Consider the following 23,781-nt stretch of genomic DNA (forward strand, 5'->3'; position numbering starts at 1 on the left):
TCTTAGATTTAACAATGTGAGTTATACTTCAGCATAAGCCAACTACCTTTCCATGAGTAGTATAATTACAATAATTAACAATAATTGATAAACAGTTTATACATATGTATATCTGATAATTGATATGGAGAATTTGATAATATTTATTTAAGTATATGATGTTTGCTTTTTAAGTTAGCCCTATTTAGTGTTTCTAAATGAACTCAGAGGATTTTTTTTAAAAGGTAGTCCATAAGATTTCAACAGGGAAACTATAGTTTATTGATACTGTGTTTATTTGGAAATCAAAGTTTATTTTCCTGTAGAAAAAAAATGCTCTCTTTTGGTGCTTATGTTCCCATGAAATTATCACAAAAATATCTTATCCCTATTTTAGCACCTAAAATTTTGTTTTCATGTTTATCTCTCTAAAATTAAGTGATATAGTCAATAAATTTCCCATAATTTTTCAGATATGAACCAGGAGTTCATACTAATCCATTTAGTGTTCTGGAGTCAGGGTACAATGGAGCAAAAGAAAGGAAGAGAGTTTCTATCCTTCTTTGTAGGTACCTAGTGGAGCACTTGACACCTCTTCTCCCAGGCTTCTTGTCTTTTAAAGATCCTTTCACTGATTTCAGGTCTTCCCTGGTGTCTCAGTCGGTAGAGTCTGCCTGCAGTGTGGGAGACCTGGGTTCAATCCCTGGGTCGGAAAGATCCCCTGCAGAAGGGAATGGCTATCCATTCCAGTATTCTTGCCTGGAGAATTCCATGGACAGAGGAGCCTGGTGGGCTACAGTCCATGGGGTCACAAAGAGTGGGACACAACTGAGTGACTAACCCTTTCACTTTCACTGGTTTCAAAGAGGCATATTAGGAAGAAAGCAATCCCACTAAAGTAATTTACATTACAATATGAATTACATAGCACAGAGATAGTGTCTTTAAAAAAAAGAAAAGCTCTATAAATACAAATAAACCTCACAAGATGAAGTTGTAGGCAGTATCAATATAAAAAATTCAGACAGTTCAAGGCAAAATATTTTTGGCAAATAAATCGCCATTGTTAGCTAAGCTGTGCCCTTTTTAGAGCTTATTCTCTTCTCCACACTGAAAATACTCGTTCAAGGCCAGCCTTAAATGTTCTGATTTCACTTTCCACACACAAACAGTTGGGGCTCCAGAAGAGGGGAGATAGGTAGGAGCTGGTAAGGAGCGGCATGTATGTGCTTCTTGTATGTTTGTTGTTTGTGGGTCAGGAGCACTTCAATACTCTAATATCAAAATGAGGTCAGAGTACAAGATGAGAACCCAGCCTGGAGTTAAGCAAACTCCACCTGGGTGACTTTGGGTAGCTTAACCTCTTCTCAGTTTCTTTATTAAATAGGCTTTGAGATCTATTTCTTAACTATTTTATATGTTGATGATTAGGAGGAAATAAGATAACATATATATATATATGGTTTAGCTTTTAGTAAACTGCTTAATAAATGGTAAAGATATTTGTTATTATTATTTTATAACAACAACAAATGTTTCATAGACACCAGAAGTGAATATGATAATGTCAAAAGGAAGTGGTAAAGAAATAATTGAACTAATGAAAAGGATTTTAGTGTAACTCATATCATTGAATGTTCCCTTTATTCTCAAATAGATTAAAGCAGCAGAGATCGCCACAAAAAATCAAATTTAAGGAGAAATAATTTATGAATCTTCAAAGGATATATTGATAAAAAGAGCACAGAACATAACATATGATAAGAAATTACATACTAAATTACTGAAATTCAGAAATGATGTTATCAAGGTTGACTTTGTATGAGCCTGGCTGGTTCTTGGAAAGTTGATTAATGGGTAAAATATGGCTATAGGTATTTTAAAAGAAATATTCTGTAACAGCAGTGACATAAATGGATCTGAAAACTGAAAAACCAAATTTATAAAAAGTAAATTTTAAAATGTAGATTAGGTAGTCTTGTACAAACCCCTAAGATGATATATGAATATACATATATTTATTGAAGGTAAAGAAATGAATGGTATAATTTTATAGCAGTGATTAAAACAAAATGATAGGGAAATTTTCTTTTTGGATAAACAGAAAAGTTGAGTTTCTGGTAGCACACAACACTGCTTAACAATAGTATAATTGATCTGGGCAGGGTGCCCACTGTAAGAAGAGCTGCTGCATCACTGATTCTTAAGCTACCCAGAGAACCTGATATTTGCTTGAAACAGACACCATTGTACCAGCATTAGATGGAATCATCTGATACATAGAGCAAGAGAATTATAATTAGGAGTGATTTTAGTAACCCTATCTCTACTCTGTGAGCTCCTCACGGAATAGGTTAAGGTGTCTTACATGAAGTAATGAAGTATCCTTTCTTAGACTAAGCTGTACAACCATTTTATAAACGGAGTAGGATTCACATAAAAAAAAAAAAAAAACATAAAACTGCTAGGCTTAGTCTAGCCAGATGTCCAGCAAAATGGTTTAATTTTTTTAAAAGTCAGAATTAAGATCACCTACTTAAAATTTCCATCCCAAGCTAGGCCAAGAAATCTTATCATTACTGATGAAGATATCATGGAGAATGCCAGTGGCTAGGCCTGGATTTCTTCACTATAACATACCATTTCTCTAAATGTCTATTCTACTTTTGTCAGTTTTCTCTATTGTTGTGCTCATTTCTGCATAACCTTGCAATAAGTTAGCTTCATGCTCTTTAGTAAAATTAGCACAGGGTGCTAATAATAACACCTACCTCAAAGGATTGTTTTCAAGATTAAATCTGTATGTATAACTCTTAAGCCTTTCCCTTCTCCAGGGGATCTTTCCAACCCAGGGGTCGAACCCAAGTCTCCTGCATTATAGGTGGATTCTTTACCAGCTGAGCCACAAGGGAAGCCATAAGGAAAAAGGAAATGTTAGCTATAGTATGATGATGGTGGGATGATGATGATGATGGTGATGGGGAAGAAAGAGAAAAACAGAAATCATTTTCAACAGATACCTTGCTCTTACCATGTCTATATTTGTTGCCATTAACAATATACTAGATATAGATTAGTATATCTTTAAAGTTATCCTAAAAAATATGGGAGTGAGAAGGAAGGAAAACTCTAAAAATTAATGATAATCTAAAAAGTATAAAAAGTGATTTGGGTTCTCTCATTCTTATCAGGTTAGTTAACTTTTGATCTGCCTCAGATTATTATTCTTGTCATGTTTACTCTTTAGCCAGCTGGAATGTACTTCAACTTTAAAAATAGAGAGATAAAATTACATTTACAGATAATTTGATTCTGCATACATGCCTATACATACACATCCTTAAAGCCCTGAGCCAAAGGAAAATTTCTCTCCTCCATATTTTAACTGATGGAAGTAATGACTATTTATTTCTTCCTGATCTCACAGGTACCAGTATACCTCACTTTATGTAACAGACCTACAGTTAAAAATTTAATAGTAGAATTTTATAAATTTTATATTTTTATCTGTGAATAATCTTTGAATGTAAAAGTTTATAACTTTAAGTTTCTTTTTCTTTACATTTATATTAATTTGCTAGAGCTGCCATAACAAAATGTCACAGTTGCCTAGACAACAGAAATTAATTTTTTCACAGTCTGGAGACTGGAAGTCCAAGACTAAAGTACTGGCAGGTTTGATTTCTTTCAAGATATTTCTCTTTGGCATGGGGATGACCACCCTCTTGCTATGTCCTCATATGGCCATCCCTCTGTTGTGTCTATGTTTCAGTCATACTGGATTAAGGCCTACCAGTGTGACTTCATTTACCTTAATCACTTCTTTAAAGGTTTTATCTCCAAAACAGTCACATTCTGAGATACTAGAAGTTAGCACTACAGCATATGAATTTTGAGGATACACAGTTTAGTTACAATATATCTCTACAAAGTAGTTAATAATATTTAGTTTACTACCTTAATGCATTATGAAAGCATATTTCATTGTAACATAAACATGAATTTTTAGGCAACAAACTATAGCTATTTTTGTTTCAGACTTTTTGATTTCTTAAAATTGTGTTCACTGTTCTCTGTTTTTCCAACTACCGTCTCACATCCCAGGATATGAAATACTCTGTTTGCAAGTTCATTTTATAAATTATTTTCCTTAGTTATAAGACCACATTTAAATTTTAAATGTTTTCTGAGGCGCAGACATTCACACATGTATCCTCTTTCTTTGCATTTTATTTGTGAATTGCTACCCCCTACTGTATAATCACATGTCAGGCCAGGAAATATAAAATAGATTTTTTTTTTTTTAATTATGAAGTCATTTGATATGAGTAGAACCAACTTATGTGTTAAAGAACACTGCAAGATTACAGAAGGAATTGTAATTTATTTCTCTCTTTTTTAGTAAATATAGAAAGAATTTTAAATAAATTGCATCTGGCTACTTGCTGGTAAAAGGGTCAACCTGTGGACAATAGCTGCTGTTGCCAAGAGCATAATTTCTTTCAGTATATTTCCAAAGAACACAAGAGGGAAACATTTTTCTTTTACCTTCAGCAAAAATAGAAATTTATGCATTCACCTTTGCTTTCATAAGACCTCCAGGGTTGCTGGCTTGCTAACAACTAGGACGCCCTACAGGGGATACAAGGGATGAAAGATACAGGTCACCAAGGGGTGAGAGATCTTGCTTTATATAGTCAAGGAGGATAAGGGAAATAAGGGAAAAGGGAAATGTGATAAATAGGGCAAAAACATTCTTTACAACTCAAATTTCATATACTTTAAAAGGGTTAAGTACAGTCATATAAAAATTACAAGTAGAAGAATATTCAAAACAACAGAGATATGAAAACATATAACCTTATGAACCAACCATGGCATTTATCACTTCCTAAAATACATATATCCTGTCTTATATGGTGCTTTCTTCGGCCCTTTTTATTAGACTATACACTTCTTGAGAATGGATATATAGTTTATTCAGATATATATTTGTAGACTCTCCACGGACAATTAGGGACAAGAAACAAATTTCTGGAGAGAGTGTGGGTAGGTTCTTACCTAAGAGTCAAAAACAAATTTTCTAATGGATATATGATTATTGATTTCTGTCTAGAGTTAATCATAGTAAAAAGAATACTCAAAAAAATTTGGAAGACTAGGGTTCTAATTTTGATTCTACTAGTTATGCGCTAAGACTTTGGGTAAATTGCCCAAGAGTTCTTCACAACCCAAGTGTACAAACTAGGGAACCTTGTTATCTGTAAGTGCTGCACAAATACAAGGTACTTTGAGGCTGCATAGAAAAAAGATCATTAGGTACTAACACATGGGTTTTAGGCAACTTCCTCACTAACTAAGCAAACCATTTAATCTCGTAGCCTAATCTTCAAAATTAGATTTGAACTAGATTGTTTTATATTTCATTTTCTTTGCCTACTGTTGTCTCCTTTATTGATTCAGTAATCTCTGATCAGTGTCAGGCTCTTTACTTAATGTATTCTCACAAATGATTGAAATTTTTAACTAACTTATGGTGTAAAAATTATGATTTAAAGAATAAAGTTATGTGTGTAATGTTTTTATCTCATACTTCACATGAAATAAATTATAACTAAGTTTGAAGTGAGACTTAAAATGTTTACTCAATTAAGGCACTCAGTCAGCTAGGGCAGCAGACCTCCATATCTTTAATATCAGTTTAATCTGGCTAATTATAATTTGAACATATGTATAACTTTATTATATAAAAATTTTCTTCATGAGCACAAAAATTAGTTGTAATTTTTCATCAGTTGTGAGGATTACAGGTATTATTTATTAGCAAAATTAATTTACTAATGTTTTCCTAAGCACGGAATTTTGATAATTTCCATTTCATCAGTTTTGAAGATTATATAATGATACTCCAGTCTGAAAATAATGTAACTAACCTTGGAACATAACTGATATGAAAGAAGGAACTTTTGGCTGGTGATAATTTTATGAGGTAGAAATATTATATGTAAAAGTATACAGAATTCATCCTGGCATGTGTGAATGCCCATAATGGTAGCTATTCTTATTATTTATTATAACAGATGAGATGGGAGTAATAAAAAAACCTGACAGTTGAACTCCATTCTGATGGATAGAACATTACCCACCAGTTTAATATAACTTTTGTGCTAGCAGAGAAAATGTCTGTGGTTTTATGATTGGCCCTTTTCAGGTCGTTTTCATGACTAGGCATATTCACTTCAAGGTTAACAGTCTTCAGGGTCCAGTCACATAAGAACAAGTTATTTCTTAAGCCCATTTTCAGTTTTTGCCCAAGAAAACCAAAATTATCTGGATTTTCAATGGAATGTGAAGATGTTATTTCAATATGACATAAAATATGTTTGTGTGGTTTTTTTATTCTTTAAAAGTTTAACTTGTTTAAAATTCATCCAAGTACAGTTATAAGTACATAAATTATAAGTGTTGTAGTATTTCCATGCTGGCTTTGTATTCTGGCTTTACATGTCATTTTATATAGTTCTCAAAATTTCAGAAAAGAAGATCTTTATTTTAAAGTATATACTTACAGAAGAAAACAGTATGTGAATTTTTTTAAGTGGTTCGATTCTGAATATACTTGCCTTGTAGTGAAATTGTAGTTCACAAAATTTTTTTTTAATGAAAATAGAAATTCTAATACTAACCAGTTTTATGAGCTTAGTCAATTCATTTAACTTCTTGGTCTCTAAATTTTCTCATCTATAAAATGAGGAAAGTACATTACATCTTCTCTGAGGTCACTTTGAGCTTTAAAATATTGTTATTTTTCTGAATGAATCAGTGATGAGTGAATAACTTAAAGTATGTTTTTAATACCAAATACCTTTCTTGAGCTCTTTTTTTCTTAAAGTATGGTTGTGTGAGTCCTCTTTTTTATGTCTGAACATGTTTTGTGATCTCAAGGGACATTTAGTAACTTTCTCTTTCCTGTTACTGAACTGCATACCTGGGGTGTTTCTGAAGCTGGTCAGCTATAAGTCTGAATTCTGGTTTTACAACATTAAAAGAAAAAATTATCAGAGAAACAAGTAAATAATAATTTTTTTTAAATGGAGGACCAGTGAAGGAGGAAGGAGTAATGGAAGGAAGGGAAAAAGGGAGGAAAAAAATGAAAAACAGAAGAGAGAAGATGAAACAAATAGAAAGAGGGTGGGCGAAAAGGCAGAGGCATGTGTGTGTGCTCAGTCACTCAGTTGTGTCTGACCCTTTGTGACCCCATGGACTGTAACCCTCCAAGCTCCTCTGTCCATGGGATTTTCCAGGCAAGAATACTGGAGTGGGTTGCCATTTTCTGCTCCAAAGGCAAAGGCAGGCAGGGGTAGTCCTTCCCATCTAAGAGTTCATAATCACATCAGGGAAACAAATGTACATAGGTAGTACTCATACAAAATAGGTTATATTAAGTAATATAATAAACGTAAACCTTGCAAGAGAAGAATAAAAAGAGAAATATTCATTTGGCTTAAAGAAATCTGGGAATACATTACAGAATATATATGAGGTGGAGGACAGACATGTCCTTAAGCAAAGTTATAACGAAAGCATATAAGCACAAGCTATGTTTAAGGGACAGCTAGTAGTTCTTTAGAATAGAAATATTAAACAAAGTGGGATACATATTAGAAGGTAAGAATGGAAAAATTGCCTGGGGCCAGATTGTGGAGAGCTTTAAATCTCTCAGTTAAAAATCTAAAATATTCTCCTTTACAATTATGGTCTTTGAAGATTTTTGAAAAACTCACAAATATGAACAAACTTGTGTTTTTTGCATATAACTCTGATGGTATAATTATGACAGATTTGAAAAGGATCCATTTAATTCCTTGTTAAAGATAAGGAGTCCCAGTCAGAGACTATTGGTATAGTCCAAGCTAGACATAATTGTTATTCCTTCCCATGTTTGATTGTTGACTGCATCCAAAATGATCTTCATCCAAACCCAAGTGATCCTTTGCTATCTTCTCACAGAAAAAAATATGGGTAGTGGGCCTCTTCCAGATTTTCAACAGAATGCAATTATATCTGCCCTATGCCTAAATTTGATGAGTCAAGGCAATTATCAAACCCTTTTAGGTTTTTCAGTACTATTCAGGCTATTACTTAGTCTGATTCTCTTAAAATGCAAATACCTTGAATTACTTTATTACTTACTTTTTTTTCTTTTATAGTTGATTTACAGTGTTATGTTAGTTTCTGCTGTGTAGCAAAGTGAGTTATATGTACACATATATACACTTTTTTTTAAAGATTCCGTTCCCATATAGATCATTACAGAGTATTAAATAGAGTTTCTTGTATTATTCAATAGACTATTAATTATATATTCTATATAGTCGTGTTTATACATATATCCCAGTTTCCCAATTTATGTCTCCCACTTCCCTCCCTGATAGGACCTAATTAATATTTGAAAAGGAACCCTGCTTCATATCTTCAATCCATTACTTTTAAAAAAATTTTTCTTCCTGCTACAGATTCCCAGATTCATTATCCTACTGCTACATTCTCATGTCTTATTTCTGTTACAATTTTGGGAATGTTACAGATTACAGTATCTGTAATATCTCCATCCTGTGTCCTAATAAAATACATAAATATTCTCCAAAAATTTTATAATGTCATGTAATATTTAAAGATATTTACAAAGGACAGATATCAAAATTCTAATGGCTAAGAAGAGTTTCCTTATGATTATTTATTAATTCTAGCTAGATCTTACAAGCTTCTAATCTGAGGGCAGATACGTTACCATATGTAAAATAGATAGCCAGTAGGAATTTGCTGTGTGATGCAGGGAGCTCAAACCTGGTGCTGTGAGAACCTAGAGGAGCTGGAGGTGGGAGGGAGGTTCAAGGCGTGGGAGGAGGCATGTGTATACCTTGGCTGATTCGTGTGACAGAAACCAATTCAACATTATAAAGCAATTATCCTCCAATTAAAAATAAGCAAATTTTAAAAAAAAGACAAGGATCCATTCATTAGCCCCAAGTAGATAAATATCAAGACATTCGTTTACATTAAATGACTGGTATTTCTTGATTTATTGGAATGGGGAATATTGGAAAAAGAGAAGTCAAAGATAACTCACAAGATTTCTAGGTTTTAGTTGGTTATTGAGCCCATTAAATAATGGAGGGAATATATGAAAGATACAAGAAAAGCTGGTTAGGGGTGAAAGGGAATAAATTTGGTTTTGGCCACATTGAATTTGATGTACCTACAAAACAACATATGGGAAATGTCCTTTTAGCATCTGGAAATACAGGTCTGAAGCCTGGGAGAGACGTGCAAGGTAAAAGATAAAGATTTTTAATCATTACATGAGTAGATAATGGATTATATCTTTCTTTGGGAATATATACAGTGAAAAGAAGGCTGAAGATTGACATCTTGGGAAAGTGTAATTTAAAATCAAGTAAGAGAAAGTGAAGCCAGCAAAAGGTATTAAGAATGAATAGAGAGAAAGGGGAGAAGCCATGAGTGACATTATTTGAGAAGCCATTATGGAAAAGCTTCAGGAAGGGAGAGGAATGGACTTTAACAGCATTGGATGTAATAGCAAAATCAAAAACAAAGAAAACTAAAGAGACACTCCTGGCTGATAGTTAGGATATTTTTGATATCTGTTTTTGAGAACAGTTCTAATAAATAATAGGTTAGAATGGGGGAAGGGTTACGGATCCTGAGAAAGAAAATGGTTAATGCATCTGTTAAAGGCAAGAGCACAAGCTCTGCAGCCACGTAAGGTTTCCAAACCTGGATTTCATCGCAGAGCTAGCGTTTCCATCTCTGAAAATTGTGAGGAATCAATGAAGTAAACACAGGATGAGGTTTCTCAAGGAAACACTGATTCCTAACCGATACAGAATTCTCACAGAGCCAAGTCTTTGGGAAAGTCATCATGACTACTAGTGTTAATTATTCCTCTACAAATTCTCCGAGAAACTTATCAGGTTCCTTCAGACCAAGAGTATGGCTCTTTAGTAAGTCTTGGCCTCCAAGCTAATGGCTACTCTGTCCACAACTGTTTCTTTACCTTAAGCTATTCTTATTCCATCTTTCACAAGATGAGTAATTTGCAGATATGATATGTTATTGCCCTTTACTTCTTGTCTCCTAACATGTCTTTGAGAGTCCTACAAAGTACATTTATTTCTAACCCCCATCCCTGGTGGTATGCACCAACCTCTCATTCAGTCACCACTTGGTTGGTAACTTGAAATCAGTCATGCCTGCTAAGTCACTTTAATCATGTCTGACTCTGTGACCCCAGGGACTGTAGCCCTCCAGGCTCCTCTGTCCATAGGATTCTCCAGGCAAGAATACTGAAGGGGGTTGCCGTGCCCTTCCCCAGGGGATCTTCCCGACCCAGGGATCAAACACGTGTTTCTTAAGTCTCCTGCATCACCAGGCAGGTTTTTAGCCACTAGCGCCACCTGGGGAAATCAGCCATAGTGGGAGTATTTGTTGTTCAGAAATCAGCAAACTCTGTAAATCAGAATATTTCCCTTTTGGATAGCTGATTGTTACACATGTATCAGCACACCACTTCCTATCTACACCCATTACAGAGAATGAAAGGATTAACTGCCTGAACTCTATTCAGCTCTCATTACAGTAGTTTATACTCTGACTTGGGCTTCCCTGATAGCTCAGATGGTAAAGAATCTGCCTGCAATGCAGAAGACTCGGGTTTGATCCCTGGGTCAGGAAGATCCCCTGGAGAAGGGAATAGCAACTCACTCCAGTATTCTTGCCTGGAGAATCCCATGGACAAAGGAGCCTAGTGGGCTACAGTACATGGGGACACAAAGAGTCGGACATGACTGAACAACTAACACTTTGACTTTTTCACTTTATACTCCAATATGATACCTTATACTGGAGACAATACCTCAGGATATAACCCAGATAAAACAACCATTCCACTCACTTCTACTCATTAAAAATTCGTTGAGTTCCTAGTTAGGCATTACTGATCTAGATGATGGGAATACTAAAATAAATATGGCAGTAATTATCCTCAAGGAATTTATAATCTAGCAAGAAAAAATGATAGGTAGAAGGTAGATAGATAGTAAGAAAGAGACAGAGACACGGAGAAAGAGATGTGATAAAAGCATAAGAAAGGCATGAATTAAGTAGTTTAGGAACACTCAACACAATGATCAATTCTCTTGGAAGAAATTAAGAGTTTTCTAGCTGGGATTTCATTTGCAGGATACTGTTTACAAAGCTAAATTTTAAATTATTCCTCAGTTTTCTCTGGCCCTTCCTCATTGTCTCCTCCCTCCAAAGCAGAGGATTTATCATACATACCTTCTTTAGGAGTCCTATCTAAACAAAATGATCTATTGACTGATTTTTGCACAGTGCAACATTCAAATAAGACAATGATAAGAACTTTGGCTAGAGATAAGAACTTAGGACAGAGAAGAGAACATCTGGAAATAGTTCCTTAAAAAGAGAGTACCTACAGGTGTGGTACTAACAAAAGACAGCATCCACTCTGTTTGAATTATTACATGAAATGAAAATAAGGTGATGCAAATAAGAGCATTTTCTTATTCTTGTGATTGTTTAATTTACCACACTGCCAAGAGTTCCTTTACTGTGTTCTCGGGTCCTCTAGATCCCCCAGCCAGTATCAAGAGCCCTGCCTAGAACTTCAGCTTCTCTCTTCTCTTTCAAAGATTTTGTTTACCCCAATTTTTCCCTACCATTTGACCTATTCATGTTTTATCTCTGAATATGATATGAATATTCCTCCAAATACTTCCTGATGGCCTAAAACATTTTTCTTCAAGCTTGGACTTTCTAGTTTCCCACTATTTTTCCATAACCAATTCTCAGACTAGAGTTTTAGACAACAGATTATAGTTTTATGGTGAGATTCAATAAATTGAAGACAAGCAGGAACTCTCATAGAAGTTCGTATGCAAAACTCAAATGACATGAGTTGCTGAGATGCTACAGAGAAATCAAACAAGGAAATTACTAATTTAATAACTTGAATATACTGGAGAAAATGAAAATTTTATCTTAGAAATTTGAATTTTTTTTCTCAGGAACATTATTATAAAAATTTGATAATAACTTTCCTTGCAGTAGAGCTCTGCTGATATTCTGTTACTTTCCACTGATTTAGATAAATAGGGAGAACATTAACTTTTCCAGGCCACTTAAGAACTCTAGAGTCTGGAACATCCTGGAGAATAATAATTTCCTGTAAATTTTTCTAGTTTATGATCTACTTAATAGTACTGTACAAAACATCAAAATGTTGTCGGGAAAAGCTTCTTCACTGTAGTCCAAGACTTTAATGATCTCCATTCAGCACAGTTTTCAACTGAGATCCTGTAATCCTATGCAGTAAACCTTCCTTGTTTTTGTTCCATTAAAGATAATGATGAGCACATCATCTATTTTTCATCTGTCAGCTGTAAACTAATACATGCTAATCATTTAAAACATTATTTATTGTATAGTGCCAAAGCAATACCAACCATTTCCTAAAGGAACTTATTCACAGTTGTAACTCATTACCTTGGTGTAATAGTTTGGCTGCTTCTGTCTCACTGTTAAATTATATAAATTGTATAACTTTCATTTATCATTCTTTTGGAAAAGCAAAAAGATTGAATGACTTTAAAAGTAAACTCCCCTGGTAGGTCAATTATTACTTTGATTTGAGTGTTTTGGGGAATTGTATACATAAGATGTTATGTTCTAAATGTATTCAAAATATGTCCTTCTGAAGTTTTACTTATACATTTTTCTATTATTTCTTACTTTCCAGATTTCTTATTCTGTTTATCATGTGCCTATTTGTAATAGGAACTTGAGCTATATCCCAAAGATAAACATGCTCAGTTGCTAAAAATAGAGAAATGCACTTGGTGCAGGCCTTGTGGAGGCAGCAAAGTCATCATCAAACTAGAGCTTTTAGCTAATTTGTAATCTTTCTTTACTTAAACTAATCCATTCAGTGTCTTTTCATTTAGACCTGCTGCTTTAGGTGCTGGAAGTAAACAACTGCTGTGTGCTAAGCATGCTATTGGGTATTTTGAATATGTTATTTCTCTTACCCCTCACAAGAACTCCTAAAATGAGATTTATCCTTATTTTACTGGTGAAAAAAACTAAACCTTAGATTTTAAATTAATGAAATCTTTATGAAATCTTTGACTCTTAGTTGCTAAGAGAGTTACAAAGATAAGGAGGGTATTATTCTGGCTTTTCAGAGCTTATATTCTAATAGAAGTTTTGAAAATTAAATATGAATAGACACACACCTATAACAAAAGGTAGCTTCTGATGAATTATATAAAGGCATAAAACTGTAGTATGTGGAATATTATCTTTCTTTAAATTTTGCTTATCCAAAATTTTAGCTCAGCAAACTAAATTATCTGAGAGGTCTTAGCCAAAGATATGTGCTGTGTATACCATATGTGTTTAAGAAAAAAAGTTCTCAAGCCTTTGGCTAGCCTGTCTGTACCTATGAATCATGGCATCAGGATCAAAAGCCTTGATGACCTAAAGAGACAAAGGCTAGAATGTGCAAAGTCAGAATCCTAACTACTAAAATATAAAAGTCAGATAAGCAGTCAGGATTCATATACTAAGATTGAGAATTAGCAGTTCCCTGTGAGGAGATGCGATATAAGTGACCCAGCCAAATGGGAAAGGTAAGGCCTAAGGACATACCAAGAGTCAATCAGAACATTTGGTTTATTATTTCATTTGCTGTATAAATATGTTTTCTGAAATGAATCTCTTATACATAGAAATAATTAAATTTTTATTGTAGTTTAGAGCAGTTTTAAAATAATAAACTTCCTGTTGGGTATTTTACCTGATGTTTCTTTTGGTAAATATATTCCTGGAATTGATATTAAGCCAGGATTCAGCTGCTATGTAATCATCATCATTGTCATCATCTGTCATTTATTAAACACTTCTTAGGTGTCCAATGTTGTGCAAAGTGCGTTATGTGCATTATCTTATTTCATCCTTGCAGCGAACCTGGGAATTGGGTATGATTGTTCTCCATATTTTAACAAATAAAAAACTGGAACTCATAAATGCAGTTGGCCCAGGATCACAAACCTAATAATTTATGTAACCAGGATTCATACCAGTAATTCAGTGTCATTCCAGAGCATGTGCTGTTAATGATTACATTTACCCTTAGTACTTCTTGAGTTAAAAATATGGCTTATCATTTGAATTTAGATAATATAATAATCCCATAAGTAAAAACAAATAAAAAAATTGCTTTTCTATTCAATGATAAATTATTTTAAAAGATATAAATAGCAATATGCTCCTTTTTTTATTATAAATTATAAGAATAAGAAAGATAAAAAGAATAAGAAAGATAAAGTTCCACCAATACAATATAGTATCCATTGAGCAATTTAATAATATTGAAAAGTCTCTTATTGTCCATTTTTAATATATATGAAGTATCTCAAAAATATATAAAGAAAATGAAATACTCTCATTTGAGATCAAATTTACTTTTAATAAATTTCATGGAAAAAATCCATATATGTGTGTATCCAGCATTATCTATGCTAACCAGTATATACTGGTTATTTGTGTGTGGATGTGTGTATATATATTTATTTTTAATACACTGGCTTACATAGATAATGTTGGATCCATCCATTGAAATGCTATTCTGGGCAATAACGAAAACATTGTCATTTAAAGTAAATTTTTTTCATTGTTTTAAAATGACTTCAGTTTGAAAAAACAATATCATGGACTGAATGCTCTCTAAATAAATGCACTGTGAATAAATAGTCTTTCTTTTAAAATCAAATATAATAGTCCTATTTACATAGATATTTCCTGGGGAAAAGGCAATGATTTTTTAAGGAATTTTATTCTATTTTTTTATAATCAAGAATTCCAACAAAGTCAAAAGTTAGAGTGGATTTAGAAAGGCCATATTTCACCTAATTTATGTATTTCAGATAAAGGATTTGATTATAACATTTTGTGGACCTTCGAAACAATCTTATATTTTACCTTTAGAAATGAATCAGTTATTAACTCAAAAATATTTAACAGAATACTGGGAGAGATGAGGAGTGTTGAGGGGGAGAAACAGATCATTTGAATTGATCTAATTAATGTTTATGCTATACACTATTGCCATTCAACTTGCTTTACCAAAATATTTTTATCTAGCTAATTTTTTCAGTGAATTGTTACTCATATAGGATTATTTATTAGGTAACGATTATTCAAGTCACAGTAAATGGTTTGCATAAGATAATCATCGTTATAATGATTTGTTAAATTTGCCACTATCTATGATTTAAAAAATTTCCATTATGAAATTCACCAGGTAAGAATTTTTACCATTATGTTTAAGTAGATATTAACAAAGAAAAATCCATTAGCAGATAGTCTCTTAGCCCAATAATAGCCATCAGGTAGTAATGGTACAGTAATAATACTGGCTGCATTATTTTATATTATGCCATATACCAGGCATGTATTATTTCTGATTTTCAAAACAATGCTGCAAGGATCAAAACAATGCTGCAAGGAAGATATTATTTTCCCTATTATTTTATAAACAGGATCTTAAAGGTGGAATAATTTGCTCAAGTTTACCCAGCTAGTAATAGTTTTCCTTACTCCAGGTTTTCAAGACTTCAAAATCTATCCTTTTTTTACATTCCATATGTCATCAACATAAAGCCTCTATGATGGTTTTCAGTTTACCAGAATATTTGAACACCCTGTACCCTGGCTGTGCCAGATAATCATCTGATTATTTCAATTTCAGGAAGTTTGAATTATCATAAATAATAATGACTTTTTCTAGCGTTTCTAGGATTCATCAAAATTCCAGCAACCACTCAAAAATTAAACTTTCTCTTTTCTCTTGGCCTTTCTTTAAAAAGTTAGTGTTTTAATAATTAGATTTTGTATTACCTCTAGGTTTTCACTGAAGCATAATGGATTTAAGAGAAAATTTATGCTACTAAAATTGGTTTTCATAAGTTACAGTGGCAACTTCATCATGCTTTAAAAAAAATTTTATTCAAAAATTTTAAAAAATTTGCTTCCTAATATTAAGCCAAATATTTATTTCCCAGATTTTACCTAAATGTTCTTCCCTAAGGCCATTGCTCTTGTGAAACTGTTTTAATGGCCTTCATTGGGGTGTGGTGAAAATGCTGTAATTGACTTTGCTGAAAACAAGGGTTTCATATAAATTGAATTTTTCTTTTAGGATAATTGCCATTCACTTTTGTTTTATATGCAACTGAGTGGGGTTTTGCAGTATCCTCTGTGGACAATTAAAGTGCTGAAATAGGAGAAGCGAATAATTGCTTTGTGTGGTAATACTGACAACTTCTGCGTGTTTGTCAATCTGTGTTAACAGTATCGATCAGGATGGGATCCTCATAGAGGGGCAGATAATATTTCCACTAAATCTTCGGACAGTGACGTAAGTGATATATCTGCGGTTTCCAGGACTAGTAGTGCTTCTCGTTTCAGCAGCACAAGCTACATGTCTGTCCAATCAGAGCGGCCCAGAGGAAACAAGAAAATCAGGTGAGCAGGGGGACCTTAAGGAGGAAATTCTAAATATGTTTTAGAATATCTCTATTTTTCTTTGGATAAATGTAAAATCCTTTCCTTCTAAATGGTTAATATATATCATGAAGACAATAAACAACTTCTGTGATTACTTTTTATTCTATTTTGGTCTACATTTCATACTTTTTTGCACAGAAAAGTTTCATAGAAAAAAAAAAAAGAAAAGTTTCATAGAACTTATAATAATTTTCTTACTAGATTATTTGAAATAGTATCATTAGCTATTTTTCATGTTTGTTATTGAAACAGTAATTCTGCTGTTGTATTTTTACTGAGATTAAAGGGATGGTTAAATGAAGACTTGAATGTTTTTAACATTCTAAGGAATATGAAAAATCATATTGGAAGGTGTTTTTTCCTAGACGAACACATTTCAATGATTAAGAAAACACAACATTACTTTTTTAGTAGGATGCTCTCTTGTCCTCCTGAAACTTTTATAAATGCATGGAAGTTTCTCCAAAAAATTTATAAATGTATGTTAGTATAATTTTCATTTATCACCTCATCCATAGACCTTATGGGCACCTAAGGTAAATTAGTTGTGTTTTTTTTTTTTTTTAACTCCTGTTGGATCAAAACAAAACAAAAATCAGTAATGGGGAGACCACAACTTTTTTCCAGGTAACTTTGTAACATAACAGGAAAACACAGCTTAAAAAAAGCAATTTTGATTTAACTGTTGCTTACATAGTGCTTCTCTGTTATACACTGGAAAAAAAGTTTTCATTGTTTAAAAGATGTAATTTTTTTCTATGTTTTAGTAATTTTCATTACTTTTCTATTTAATTTAGTATGTATTTTTTTTCTTAACATTTTCTTTCTTTTTTGTGTTTGCTTGCATGCCTTCAATTTGTGTTGCTTTCAAAAGGCCGAAGGGACTAGAAGAGGGAGGGAAACAAGGGGATGAGCATGAAGAGATAGTTCATGCGGAGGAAGAGGTGAAGGAGGAAAGAACTAAGGAGAAAGAGAAAGGGAAAGACAGTACAAACATGTGTAATAAGGAGGAAAACAGAGAATCGGGAAAGGAGGAAAGAGCACCAGATACACCTGAGCCAGGGAAAGAAAAAGAACAGTGGAATAAAGAGGATTTGCAAAAGCAGTTCTCGCAAGATGATGACAGGTAAAATTTGCTTATTTTTGTAGACATTTCCCATTAGCTATAGCCTTTCTTCTACCCCTATTTTGCCATTTGCATTTGGTTTATTTTCTTGCATTTTATCTATTTAGCTTCTAATACAACTAATTAATGTGTTGACAAGTTACTATCCAACAGATTGATTTATTAACCAGTCTTCAATTTGTATACACTAGCTTTGAGTATGATTTAATTGGGTTTTTAAATTCTTTTTGACTAGGTAAATCTAAAGTAAATTTCCCTTTCCTTTTTTTTTTTTTTTTTTTTTTAGTGTGAATTACTGTATATCTTCCCAATTTGTAGAGTCAAAAATCTTTAAAATGAGGTTCTGAAGGGGCTGGGAAAGTGTAGCCTGCATTACAAGAAATATTATACACTAGAAATGAACTTTTAAAATGAGTGGCAAAATAGGTAGCAAAAAGTAAGCTTTATTCTGTCCTCGAATAAAGAAAAAAGCAAGCCCTTTGTCTTATAGTTTTCTGGTGGCTTCTAGTGCAGTTTTAATTTCTGCGAAGATTGTGAAGAACAGTGTTCTTTGATGCTTTCAAAAGAAAGGATAGCGGGCCTCAGGGCTTGTTAGAAGGCAAACATGTTGGGTTAGAAATTCATTTGGCTAGAAAACTGCCAGAGAAGGAACTTTGAACAGGGGGAAAATGGAAAAAGCATAACAGCAAGGCATAAAGCCAAGTATGTTTTCATTTTCATGATGCAATAATGCATTAGTAAGGATGAATCCATTTTCACAGTCACATCAGCATAAGTACACAGTAGACCTCATCTTTCTGCCTGAGGAGATGAGGTTCTCTAGCTACGTTTCTCTGAGACTGAGAATTGCAAAGCATGTATGGTTTGGAGGAAATTTGGTTTTGTAGTAGCCAATTCAGAATCTGATTTTGTATTCTTATGAAGTTGGCATAATAAGCACACCCAGTTACAAGCCAAAATTTGCTTTATTATATATAAATTCAATCTCAATTTATGCTTCACTCAAAATTAATGAGAAGATAATAATAATAAATGTTTACCCCCTTGGTATACAATTCAGGGGTCTAATTCTATGACACTTTACTTTTTGTCTCAGTTTGCTATATTTAACTATCTGTGGTCTATGAAGGTTTCTATGTAACAGACACAAAACCTAAAGGTTAATTTTAAGTTAGGCATATTTTGTGATTCCAATCTAAACTAGTAATTTCAAGTCTATTTTCTTTGTTTACATTGCTTTATTAATGAAGACTATTTTTCTGACTTATTTAGCATAGGGTCATTTCATCATTAATTCACAGAGAATAGTTTTCCAAAATTTCCTTAGAAAGAGACACGGAGCTTCCTTTCTTTAAAAAGCAGAGCAAAATGAGGGCCTCTATTGTGTTTTCCTTTCTTTAAATTGTGTGAAGGAGAACATATGAGACCCTTGGTGTGTGCCTGTTGCCAAAGTCTATGTTAGCATATCTGGCTCGGTGGGGAGAAGTTTGGGAGTTATAATTTTAAGTTCTTGATTTTTAATATTAATTTCTTCTTGATAAAAGCACATTATTTTATACAGGAAAGAAAAGGATGGTATATTCCTAGCAATGAGTCTTTTAAAGCACTGTGCTCTGCTTAAATATAGCTATGTAATACTTGCAGAACTGGACACTACACAGGGCCAGGCTGATGTCTTTAGGGAACATATATTCCATAAGATGGCAAAAAGTATCAACTGCAATTATTTGTGAGAAAATGTTGGTGTCACTAATTAATTTTTGCAGCGTAAGATCCTGAATTAGCTTTCACATCTCAGAATAAAATGAGAAATCTTTATTCCAAGAGAAAATATGTCTGAGTACTGCTAGTAACATTTTGTTTTGGTAGTTGATGAACGTAATCATGGATTATTTAAATGACAAAAAGAACTTGGTATGCTTGTGCCACATTATTGGAAGTACTCATTCTATAGTACACCACTGATATTTACTTGTAATCCAAGTTTTGTAAAAGAAAAATTTCTGACTTCAGGGTTTAATATCTATAGCAATACTGGTATATTTAAAATTAGCACAATAACTGCAATGAACCAAATCCATTATAGTTGCTATTTTCATTATAGTGATGGAATCTCGTTGTGATACAAAATTATATTGTTTGTGTTATAGTGACCGTAGTAAAGTAAGTCTTTTGAATGTACAAGTAGAAAATGAATAGCAAAGCGTAAATTTTTTAAAATCCACTAGATATTTGAATATAATATTTTTCAAAGTAGCTTAGTAGATAATACATTCGTATTTAGCTATTTGTATTTCCACACAGGTATATTGGTCTGGTTAAATATCCATCTATCATTAATGATTGTCTAGCAATCATTTCTAGAAAATCTGATTTACCATTTAAAATATTTTCCTCAGTCTGTGTACCTGGATATGCTTTAAATGTTATAGCTATTTACACTTATTGATTATATACCATATATCTATGTGGTAGGCTATCCCGGAAAAAAGTTTCCAGAGGTAATGAAAAATTATTCAGTGAACCAATGTTAATTTAGAAAATTTCTCAGGCAGTGTACTTTGAACTGGGGATAAAAGTGAAATCAAGCAGTTCTAAATTTCTAAGTCTGAAGGTCAAGCAATTTCTTAGCCTTGCGTGGATGGATGCTTAAGGATAGCTCCATATCCAAAAAATTTTCATCAAGAATCATAAATAAATTCACAAGGATATTTGATGAAAGAATTTGGCATAAGAAGTAGATCTTAAGTAAATCTGCAGTGGAAGATAGAAAAATAAATATTGAAAAGTATAGTATTGTCAAAACTAACAACACTGATAGCTTTGTGATCAAATTACTCATCCATTCCTCCAGATTCTGTTCTGGGCATATAAGACCAAAGAAAAAGTAGTTCAAGAAACTCATTTATCTACAAATTTGTGTAGATAGCCAAATAAGATATCCTGAACCTCAACAGTTTGCCTGCTCCTCAGATCTTCTCATATTTTTGTATTACTCAGCTTTCTTTTAATAGAAATGTTATAGTTTATAGTTGTGTAAAAACTTTATGGCTTCATTATTGTAAAACGGATTCAAGGTCTGAGGTAAAAGTGAAACATTCACACAAAGATTCATGTTAATGAAGACTACACAGAAAACCTTGAGAATTTGTATTTATCTGATATTTAGCAAATTTTTATGCTTTACATGCTTACAGAAGAGTCAATTTAAATGATCATTTGTAAGACCAAAATATGAATTAAAAGTTTCAAAAATTTAAAAAAAAAATGAGTTCTCAGGCATGTGTAAAAGTGGTATGTATATTTTCTCTTTCTGAAGAAAATATTCTTAAGGTAGGAAAAGTTTTCAAAGGAAAAAGATGGCATCAGTTCAAAATATTCATGAATAACTGTTTTTAGGAGTCTTAAGCCATCCAAATTATCTAGCAAAAGAAATTCTTATAGTCTTTAAAAGGGCAAGCAGAATAATTGTTAATGAAATATTTACTACTGCTAACTTATAGATCAGAGTTCCAGATCAGAGTTAAAATGTGGTAACACATTTTCCTGACTATGTGATATAACTTGATGTTAACACATACTTACTCATATGTTATTGACCTTTAAAGGGGAAACAGTATGTCTTATGAAAATAATTATGGATTAGGAATCTAAAATACCTGTTTTCTCATTCTGATTCTGTTACGTGTCCCTAGCCACTTTGCCTGGCTTTTTTCACTTGTCAAATAAATGAATGAATTATTCACACTCCTTCTCATTTTTTAGATGAGTATATTACACAGCAAAGGAAAAGTAAGCATCTTCTGTTATACCAATGATTTGTCTTTATCATGAATTCAAGAAATAATTGGGTCTCTCTAACCACCAGTAGAACAAACAGCTCAATATATGTTTCTCTCACCTAGCAGATGATTCCAAAATTTAGGTTAGTTTTGTAATACTTCATTGATCAGGTTGAATTTTTGTTGTTTTCTGGAAGTATGTCTCAATGCTAACTCTCCCAGAGGGTGTACTGATGGATTATGCTGTTCAGTCGATAGATTATTGATGGCTTGTGTTTCCCCTTCTCATTGAAGCTATCTTCTAGTTAATACCACTGAAAATCTTACACACCCAGGCAACATCTATTCTGTTTTATGATTGTGCGTGAAAAGGGAACTTTAAAAAAACACCCCAAAATTGCTTGATTATGACTTTTAGAATTTTGATCCTGTAAAGGCCCAGGAGTTTGCATTTTAAAAACAAACACCTGCCCACCATGTGATTATGATATTATCCTTCCTCTCTTTTGGGTTGCTTATATATCCTCATGAATGCTGAGATTGGCTTGTCAGTTTCGAAGGGGAAAAAAGCAGCTAGGATTTTGACTGGGATTGTTTAATTAGAGCAATTTGGGGATTATTGCCATTTTAGAAAATGTTGTCTTCTAATCCATGAGCACAAAGATGTTCCCTTTATGTTACTTTCTTTCAGTGATGTTTCATAGTTTTCAGGATACATACCTTGTACTACTTTTGTTAAATTTATTCCAAATATTTTATTTTTGAAGTGGAATTATTATTAAATTCATCTTGTGCCTAATCATTGCTAGTATATAGAAATGCAATTTATTTTTATAACTTGATCTTGAAACCTACAACCCTGCTATATTCATTTATTAGCTGTAAAAGTTTTTAGTTAATACCTTAGGATGTTCTATATGAGGTCATGTCATCTATGACTAAAGATAATTTTACTTCCTCCTTTCTGATCTGAATGCCTTTTGTTTCTTTGTCTTGTCAAATTGACCTGGCTGAAACCATCACTGCAATATTAAATAGAAATGCTCATGGAATGTTTTTAAAAGAAACAGCCACGTACAATTGTGCATTAGCTCTAAAAGCATTTCTGAGGGCGTTGTCTCCTGTGCCACTCATCCATTTTAGAATAGTCTGTGTAAAACTTTATTTTAAAATTTTGAGTAGCTGTCTTTAAGAATAGATGAATCTGTTTCACTGAAAAAGAATGTAGCCCACTGTATGTTTTCTTTATCTAGTCTATCAGGAGGTTCAAGTTCATGGCCAAAGACATGATCATTCTAATCAGTTTCTTGAACTACATTGTACTAAAATCATTACCTATAATAACTGACATTTTTACTTTTCCTTTTTTTTGAGACTCTGCTTCCTTATACCTGTTTTATTACAATTGTGTTATATAACTTTGTTCTAAAAAACTCTCAAATTGTATATGCTGCTAAATCATAACAGTTTTAATATTGTATCTAACCTTTCAACCTTTACAATTCAACCCCATTACATTCTCTTCTTGAAATGTTTTTTCCTCTGCACTCTTGTGATTGTACACTCCTTTAGGTTTCTATCCGTCTTTCTGATCACTTTTGTCTTCTTTGGGAGCATTCTCTTTGCCCCTTGATAATTTCCAGACTCCCATACTAGGCCGTCTTTCCTTTGGGTGCTCTATCTTGATGGGGCTTTCTATTCCATGACTTTCGGTAGCATCTATGTATTGATGGCTTCCAAATCTCTATTTCCAACCTAGGTCTCTTTCTTATTCATCTGTCAGATCTGTTCGGTCCTCTTCTGGCCATCTTCTTATCTGTCCTGGAGATGTACCAAAGTCAGCATGTATAATTGAATTCAGCATACCTCTCACGGAACAGGCGACCACATCTAGTAACCCACTCCCCATTTTGTACTCTCTCGGGATGTGGCAGCAGCATCCTCACGCCTGCCCCAACCAGAAACCTGAGCATCACCCTTTACTAGTCCTTCCCCTGAGCACAATTCCCTCCCTCCAGTCACCGTGTCTTATTTATCCTAAAACTGAATTATCTCTGAAGTACTTCATTTCCCCCTAACTCTATATCTACTTCCATGATCTACACTACTATCTCTTATGGAGGTTAGTTTAGTAGATTAGTTTAACAGGAAAATCTTATCTTTTAAAAATAATAGCCTTTAAATCTGAGCTCGTTATGCTAATAGCATAAAAATGAGTAGTCA

General features: G+C 33.1%; 1 protein-coding gene across 29 annotated transcripts in view; it reads left to right on the plus strand.

Annotated features, from left to right (window-relative positions):
- The window catches only part of RIMS2 (regulating synaptic membrane exocytosis 2), a 587,005-nt gene that overhangs the window by 440,981 nt on the left and 122,243 nt on the right, over positions 1 to 23,781 (plus strand). For 14 of the 29 annotated variants that reach the window (XM_065903241.1, XM_065903240.1, XM_065903265.1 and 11 more), the window contains one exon: positions 16,436 to 16,608. The exons of 14 other annotated variants lie outside the window; for them this stretch is intronic. In XM_065903241.1, the coding sequence (XP_065759313.1) occupies positions 16,436 to 16,608 (173 nt within the window). Of the gene's footprint in view, positions 1 to 16,435; positions 16,609 to 17,714; positions 17,777 to 23,781 lie in introns of those variants that run through there. One more of the 29 variants, XM_065903260.1, reaches the window with a different exon arrangement.

The sequence above is a fragment of the Muntiacus reevesi genome, chromosome 12, assembly GCF_963930625.1.
Source record: "Muntiacus reevesi chromosome 12, mMunRee1.1, whole genome shotgun sequence".
In the NCBI taxonomy this organism is placed as follows: domain Eukaryota; kingdom Metazoa; phylum Chordata; class Mammalia; order Artiodactyla; family Cervidae; genus Muntiacus; species Muntiacus reevesi.